Source organism: Dipodomys ordii, unplaced genomic scaffold (genome assembly GCF_000151885.1).
Source record: "Dipodomys ordii isolate 6190 unplaced genomic scaffold, Dord_2.0 Scaffold137, whole genome shotgun sequence".
Classification (NCBI taxonomy): Eukaryota; Metazoa; Chordata; class Mammalia; order Rodentia; family Heteromyidae; genus Dipodomys; species Dipodomys ordii.
Window position 1 is genome coordinate 1,233,196 of NW_012267353.1, and position 8,506 is coordinate 1,241,701.

At 40.2% G+C, this 8,506-nt stretch overlaps 1 protein-coding gene across 1 annotated transcript in view; it reads right to left on the bottom strand.

The window, feature by feature from the left end:
* Positions 1-5,080: 5,080 nt before the first annotated feature.
* Positions 5,081-8,506, bottom strand: part of LOC105996836 (chromosome unknown open reading frame, human C9orf64) — an 8,370-nt gene continuing 4,944 nt past the window's right edge. The window contains exons 3-4 of the mRNA XM_013031063.1: positions 7,465-7,660; positions 5,081-5,488 (exon numbers count right to left, since the gene is read on the bottom strand). Of these exons, the coding sequence (XP_012886517.1) occupies positions 5,256-5,488; positions 7,465-7,660 (429 nt within the window). The 3' untranslated portion in view covers positions 5,081-5,255. The remainder of the gene's footprint in view (positions 5,489-7,464; positions 7,661-8,506) is intronic.

Consider the following 8,506-nt stretch of genomic DNA (forward strand, 5'->3'; position numbering starts at 1 on the left):
CAGCACCACATAAGCAAAAAGAAAAAAGCCAGAAGTGTCGCTGTGGCTCAAGTGGTAGAGCGCTAGCCTTGAGCTGAAGAGCTGAGGGACAGCGCCCAGGCCGAGTTCAGGCCCCATGACCGGACCCCCCACCCCCGCAAAAAAAGAAATGTACTCATGTAATTGTAACCCCTCTGTATTGTATTTTCACAATAAAAATATATATAATTAAAAACAGTAATAGTTTAGGTGTTTTGTTGTTTTTCTGGTGTATGTCATGTGTCGTGTGTATGTGTGTGTGTGTGTGTGTGTGTGTGTTGATATCATGACTTTAATTCCTCAAGTCCTTTACAACTTTTACTGGGCTTTCTTGCTCATGACTGGCATTCTAGTACTTGAGCCATGCCTTCAGTCCCACATTTTTTTGTGTGCATCCTGGGGCTTGTGCTCAGGGCTTGAGCACTGTCTCTGAGCTTTTATGCTCAAGGCTAGCACTCTGCCACTGCACCATAGCTGTACTTTGAGTTTTTGCTAGTTCATTGAGAATAAAAGTCTCAAGGACTTTCTTGCTCAAACTGGCTTTGAACAAAACAAGATCCTCAGATCTCAATCTCCTAAGCTAGAATTACAGGTGTGAACCACCAGCACCCAGGTAGTCCCAAATTTTTGTTGGTTAATTGGAGATAGAGTCTCACAAAAATTCTTCCCAGGCTGGCCTCAAACCAAGATCCTTCAGATATCAGCCTCCTGACTAGCTAGAATTATAGATGTGAGCTACTGGATCCTGGATAACAATTTAAGAGTAGCCAGAAGGGGCCAGGTGATGGTGACTCACACTCACAATCCTAGTTACTTAGGAAGCGGGGTCTGAGGATTGCAGTTCAAAGTCTGTGAGAGTCTTATATCCAATTTACCACCAAAAAATCTGAAAGTGGAGCTGTAACACAGGGTCAGGGCTGGGAATGTGGTTTAGTTGTAGAGTGCTTGCCTAGCATTCATGAAGCCCTGGAATCAATTCCTCAGTATTATATAAATAGAGAAGGCTGGGCAAAAAAAATATAGCAGAGGGCTGGGAAGGTGGCTCAGTGGTAGAGTGCTTGCCTTGCATGCCTGAGGCCCTGGGTTCGATTCCCCAGCACCACATATGCAAAAAAGAAAAAAGCCGGAAGTGGTGCTGTGGCTCAAGTGGTAGAGTGCTAGCCTTGAGCGGAAGAGCTGAGGGATAGCGCCCAGGCCCAGAGTTCAGGCCCCACGACCAGACCCCAAAAAAAAAATACAGCAGAGAGAACCATCAGCTGCACTGACATTGCTGAACGTGAACTAAGCAACTCAAGGATAGCAATGGGAGGGGAGGGAGGGAATTTAGAGAGAAAGAGGGTACAGCTGACACTAAGCAAAAAGAAAGAAACATACTTTATCACCTGATCTAGAAGAAATAGTTTTAGTGTTAAAGTTTGTAGATCTAGTTCATAAGCTTTGTAGATCAAGATAATGACAATTTGGGGCTGGGAAGATGGCTCAGTGGTAGAGCGCTTGCCTTGCATGCCAGAGGCGCCGGAAGTGGTGCTGTGGCTCAAGTGGTAGAGCGCTAGCCTTGAGCTGAAGAGCTGAGGGACAGGGCCCAGGCCCAGAGTTCAGGCCCCACAACCAGACCAAAAAAAAAAATGATAATGACAATTTGCATTGTGAAGGTTAAAATGCATTTGCGACTTTAGCTAAGTATTACTATGTCACAACATTGTAAAATTTATGTAATCACTAATCTCAATAAAGAGATATTTAGAGAAATAAAACCAACAAAACAGAACAGTGACTCTGGAAGTGACTCTGTGGCTCAAGTGGTAGAGCACTAGCCTTGAGCAAAAGAAGCTTAGAGACAGTGCCAGATCCTGAGTTCAAGCCCCAGGATCGACAAAAAAAAAAAAAAAACAGGCTCAACAGAACTTCTCAAGAAGCCACAAGTTTCCCAGCATGGTGGAACACTCGAACTTAATCAGCTGTGGGGCTTGAACTACTGACCTGGGTGCTGTCCCTGAACTTTTGAACCACAGTTCCACTTCCAGTTTTCTGGTGATTAATAGGAGATTAATTGGAGTCTTCATGGACTTTCCTGCCTGGGCTAGCTTTGAACCCTGATCCTCAGGTCTCAACCTCCTGAGTAGCTATAACAGGTGTGAGCCACCAGTGCCTGGATAATTTATTTTTACATTTTTCCCCTTCCCATCCCTAACTACATTACATAGTACATATAGTACGTTGAATATAATGACTGTATTTGCTCAGTCTTCCTCCTTCTATTCCTGTGCAATGTTTCCATTTCTTGGTATTCATTTTGATAAACAGTAATTTTGTTGTTTAGAAGAGTTATGCCTTTGGGTTCCTTCCCTAAATATAGCCTCCTTTAGTTAGTACCTGTATAAATGTATTAAGTCCTGTATATTTTATCATGCCTAGCTGTATTTTAGATGTAACTTCCACATATGAGAGAAAACCATTTTTCTCTCTGAGCCTGGCTTATTTCTCTTGACATGATTTGTTCTAGGTGCATTCATTTCCATGCAAATGACATATTGTTATTTCTAATGGATAAGTAAAATTCCACTGTGCATAGGTGCCACATTTTTTGGATCCACTCATCTACTGTGGGGCATCTAGGCTATTTCCAAAACTTGGCAATTGTGACTAGTGCAGCAATGAACATGGATGTGTAAATGTCTTTACTGTATCCTGACTTGTAATGTTCTGGGTAGGCAGGTGTCCAAAAGTGATATGGCTGGATTATAGGGCTCTATGTTTAATTTTTTTAAGAACCTCCAAACTACCTTTCAGAGTAATTGCACTGTTTACAGTCCCACCAATAGTGCAACAAGGGTTTCTTTCCCCCCACATCCCTGCCTGCATTTGTTATTGTTCGAATTCTTGATGCTGGCCAATCTGACTGGGATAAGATAAAAACCACTATCTTAAACAACAACAACAACAAAAATAGGTTTATACTTTTATGTGTGGGTTCACATCATAGTCATTGTCATCTGTGCAGTTACTATGATAAATTTCCAGCAGATGGCAGTAAAGTACTTAGGGAATAGTAAGTTTTTATTATTTATACAAGTTAAGGCAAGAAGACAGGCAGTCAGCTTTTCTCTGTAGGTTCTGCACAAACAGATTCAATCAATCACATGTCAATACCTTCAGCATTAAAAAAATCATTTCCCTCTAATACAACATAAGAACTGTGTGCATAGCATTTACATTGTATTGGCTATTACAAGTATGCTAGACATGATAGAGAGTGTAAGGTTGTAGATAAATACTATGCCACGTTATATAAAGTTCTTGAGCATCTATGGATTTTGGCATGGGTGGCGACAGGTCCTAGAATTATCTCCCATGAATCCCAAGGGAGTAAAAACTATTATAGATACCTAACAAAATCAAGAGTTTGTGTGAAGGAAAATGGGGCCACTAGAAGTAGGAAATGAATGCTTGGTAGGTACTAAGTTTTACACAAGAAAGTAGATAATTGATTGTTAATTTTTAAAAATTATATAGCTTTTTTGAGACAGGATCTTGCTATACAGCCCAGCCTTGAAATTCTCCCTTCTCAGCCTCCCAAGTGCTAGAATTATAAGCATGTGCCACCACAATTAGCATGGTAAATTTTCTTTCTTTATTTTTTTGTCATTATTGGGGCTTGAACTCAGGGCCCCACACTTGGTAGGTAAGCATACTACAGTTGAGCCATGTGCCCAACTCTTCTGTTTTTGATAAGACCTCAGCTTTTGCCCTGCTCTTCCACCTCTGCCTTCCAAGTAGCTGGGGTTACAGGTATATGCCACAATGCCTGGTTTAGGTAAACAATTCTAGGTTTAAAAAAAAGTTTTGAAGATTTTTATTCAATTCTATTGTAGTTGATCTAAAAATACAAGGTAAATATACATAAAAAAATTGAAAATCATTATGTAGAAAACCCACTACCATTTGCAAATAAGTGTCAATGTTAATTTTTTTTTTTTTGGTCGGTCGTGGGGCTTGAACTCTGAGCCTAGGCACTGTCCCTCAGCTCTTCAGCTCAAGGCGAGCACTCTAGCACTTGAGCTACAGCGCCACTTCCGGTTTTCTGGTGGTTTATTGGAGATAGGAGTCTCAACGGTTTTTTTTGCCCGGGCTGGCTTTGAACCGCGATCCTCAGATCTCAGCCTCCTGAGTAGCTAGGATTACAGGCGTGAGCCACCAGCGCCCGGCCTAAATGTTAATTTTTTATAAGAGTAAAAAAGGACAATCTTTTTATATTAAGTGGACAACGACTTAATGATCAATTCCTAGCACAACCAAAAAGGAAAAAAGAAAATTACAAGTTCAGAAAGCCATCAAGTTATCATTGAAGACAATGCAGCATAATTAATTTCTGAAAATCTGGGATTTAAGCCAGGTGACAGTGGCTCATGCCTGAAATCCTAGCTGCTCAGGGGGCTGATATCTGAGGATCACAGTTCAAAGACGGTCGGGGCAGGAAAGTCCGTGAGACTCTTATCTCCAATAAATTGTGGCTCAAGTGGTAGAGTGGTCACCTTGAGTTGAAGAGCTGAGGGACAGCTCCCAGGCTCAGAGTTCAAGCCCCACGACTGACCCCCCCCCCAAAAAAAAAATTCTGGGATTTAAAAAAAGGATTAAAGTCTCTATAGTACTCTTATCAGCCATAAGTCTATAGAAGGAAAACAAAAAAAAAAGCAGATCAAACAAAATAAGCAGATAAAGTTGGGAATGTATAATGATATATTTAGAAAAAAAAAACTTTTTTTGGGGTCCGGTCGTGGGGCCTGATCTCTGGGCCTGGGCACTGTCCCTCAGCTCTTCAGCTCAAGGCTAGTGCTCTACCACTTGAGCCACAGCACCACTTCTGGCTTTTTTCTTTTTGCTCATGTGGTGCTGAGGAATCGAACCCAGGGTCTCATGCATGCAAGGCAAGCACTCTTCCACTGAGCCACCTTCCCAGCCCCAGAAAAAAACTTCTTTAGGTGACAGAATGATGGAAAGAATGAGAGAAAGAGAATGATATACTGTATACATAAATGGACATCTTAAATTGTAACCTCTTTGTACAACTATTTGAAGAAAACAATAAAAAGAGGGAAGCAAATACACCTAAAAATAAAAAAATTAAAATAATAATTTTCTCATTCAGTTAAAGTCTATCATCATAATACCAAAATTGTACAAATGATCATATGATATACTAAAGCAGGAATTTTCTTTGGATCACTCAACACTTGGAGTCAGTAATATATGCAACGTGTGCGATGAAATGGAATTCCTTTCATATCTTCCCTATGATCACGAGCATAGTCCCATAAGTAATAATCCAAAAGAATGGAATTGATTTCTCCATTGGGTTTTTCACCACTTTTTTCAATAAGCTCTAGAAGACAATCCCGGATCAGCTCAACACACCAAACTGCACACCCTCTGATTTCCACCTCTTGCTTATCCCCATATGAAAGCATTACTCCTGCAAGGGTCAAAGAAGGGGAAAACATCATTTCTAAACTTTGGAATTAAAATAAAATTACAAGTTAAATTTCACATGGTCAGGTGTCAAGTCTGGCTTGCTTGTCTCACTATTCCCAGGACCTAATATAGCGCCCTGTATCTTCTAGCTCCCCTAATAAATATTTGCTAAATAGACGTACACTAACCCAAAATTTTAAAAATATAATATGACAGCAAGTTTATTAAATTATTAAAAAGAGAAACTACTTAATATTGAGTTTGATACAGGAGAAAACACTGTTGCAGATTTTGGAGGACATCTGGGAACCTAATAAATCCCTCCCTTAGGAGGCTACAATGCTTGGTAAGAAATGTACTCATTATCTTGCCCATGTAATTTTAACTCCTCTGTACAGTATTTTCACAACAAAAAAAATAATAACTTCCTCCCTTCTTCACTGGCTGCACATGGCTAGAAACTTCCTAGATCCATCAAGAAAAGTGTAAGACAGCCAAGTTGTTGTCCTTAACAAGGAAAAGCATGATTCAGGGCCCTCTGGTCAGCTGTGACTGAATATGAATGAGAACTCAGATAAGATTCCTAGTCTATTCTGTCAGCTCATCTTGCAAGTTCATCTTAATTTTTTATGAGTAGTCAAAGACTACTTTTATATTAAATGATTGAAGCCTTGCATGCACAAGGACTTAAGATCAATTCCTAGTTCTACCAAATAGAAAGAAGAAAAGAAAAAGAAAATTACAAGTTCAGAAAAGATATCAAGTTATCCTTGAAAACTAGGGTAGGCCCTGGCTTGTAAGATCAGGCAGATAGGGTAAAATAATGAAGCCATAAAAAGTCAAATCAGTGAGTTAGAGTATATGCTGCTCTGTCTAAAGGTAGCAAATGTTCCCACATTTCTCTGCTTTTACAAAAGCATCACACCGATAATCCTGGCTACTCAGGAGGCTGAGAATTGAGGGTTGAGGTTTGAAGCCAGCACTGGCAGGAATCTATGACTTTTATCTCTAATTAACCAATCAGAAAACCAGAAATGGAACTGTGACTCAAAATAGTAGAACTCTAGCCTTCAGCAGAAAAGCTCAGGAACAGAGCTCTAGCCCTGAGTTCAGATCCAATGACCAACTTAAAAAAAAAAAAAAGCAGAAAGTCTGGCTTTTAAACAAGAAATGGTTTAAGAGGTCCATGCCTGTAATACCAGCACTCAAGCTGAAGCAGGATTGACAGTTTGTGACCTACCTGAACTACACAGAAGTAATTCACCTGAAAAAAAAATCTGCATCTAGCTGTATGAAAACAAAAACAACTCATCCCCAAACTCTGATTGCTATATGATGTCTCTTTTAAACAATTAATCAGTTAGGATATAAGCATAGTATGTTCTTTTTCAAATTTGGAAATAGATGACAAAATAGATTCCCTAAAGCAGCACAAAAACTGAGTAAAATCATCCTTAAAAATAACTATACTCGGGCTGGGAAGGTGACCCAGTGACCTTATATTTTTCTTTACATATATTTAAAAGAAAAAATTGAGACAGGGTTTCACTATTTTGTCCAGGCTAACCTTGAACTCATCATCCTCTTGCCTTAGGTTACTGCGTGCTGGGATTACAGGTGTGCAACACCATGCCCAAAACATATACTTTTTTTTGGGGGGGGGTCCGGTCGTGGGGCCTGAACTCTGGGCCTGGGCACTGTCCCTCAGCTCTTCACCTCAAGGCTACTACTCTTGAGCCACAGCGCCACTTCCGGCTTTTTTCTTTTTTCTTATGTGGTGCTGAGGAATCGAACCCAGGGCCTCAGGCATGCAAGGCAAGCGCTCTACCACTGAGCCACCTTCCCAGCCCCAAAACATGTACTTTTAATGATAGTGATTTTTTTCTTTTAGGCAAAGGAAAGTTCTGTTTTGTTCTGTGAAAGAAACAGCAGAAACTCAACAACAATTCATAATATAACAACAATGAGGTTACAAACCATCCAGAAGCTTCTTCAGTAGTTTATCAGAGTATTTTAGGGCACCAAGGTAAACAAGAATCTGAGGTAATCTATAATCAGCAAACATGGTGATACTAGAGATATCCTCAAAGCAGCCATCTCCTTTTCCTTCTAATACACTCCACGTGTCTGCCACAAGAATCTGGGCTCGTTTGTAAAAAGAAATTCTTTTCCCCTAATGAATGGAGAGAATATAAATGTTACTGGGGTATTTGAGAGCTTTATGCATGCTTATTTATTGATTTCTTTTTGGTGCTAGGGCTTGAACTCAAGGCCTGACACTGTACCTGAGCTCTTTTGCTCAAGGCTATTGCTCTACCACTTTGAGCCACAGTTCCACTTCTAGTTTTCTGATGGTTAACTGGAGATAAGAAGCTCATAGTCTTTCCTGCCTGGGCTGACTCTGAACCTCAATCCTCAGATCTCAGCCTCCTGAGTAGCTAGGATTATAGGTGTGAACCATCACTGCCCAGCTATGAATGCTATTTTTAATTCTTGGTGATTTTCTTCTAAAACTACCCTCTTTTGGTCTGACTGTATGTGTCTAGAATCCTGTATAATTTGTCATATCCCACTGCATTTTAAAATCTGTCTTATGCACAGAACTAGAGGGAATCAGGGAAAAAACATATAACAGCAGGACCCATCAACTGCAGTGGACATTGACCAAAATGAACTAAGCAATTCAATGGCAGCGATGGGAGGGAGGGAACAGCTGATGCTATGCAAAACAAAAGAAATGTACATAACACCCAATGTGGAAGAAAGAACTGTATTGCAAAGCTCATAGAACTCATAAATGTTATAGACCACGATAGACAATTTGTCCTATGAAAGTTAGAATGTGGTTATGACTTTAACTAAGCTTCACTATCCCACAATACTGGGAAATTTGGGAAATTATGTAACCACTTAATCACAATAAAAAATTTGAAAAAATAAATAAAATAAAATCTGTCGGGGGCTGGGAAGGTGGCTCAGTGGTAGAGCGCTTGCCTTGCATGCATGAGGCCCTGGGTTC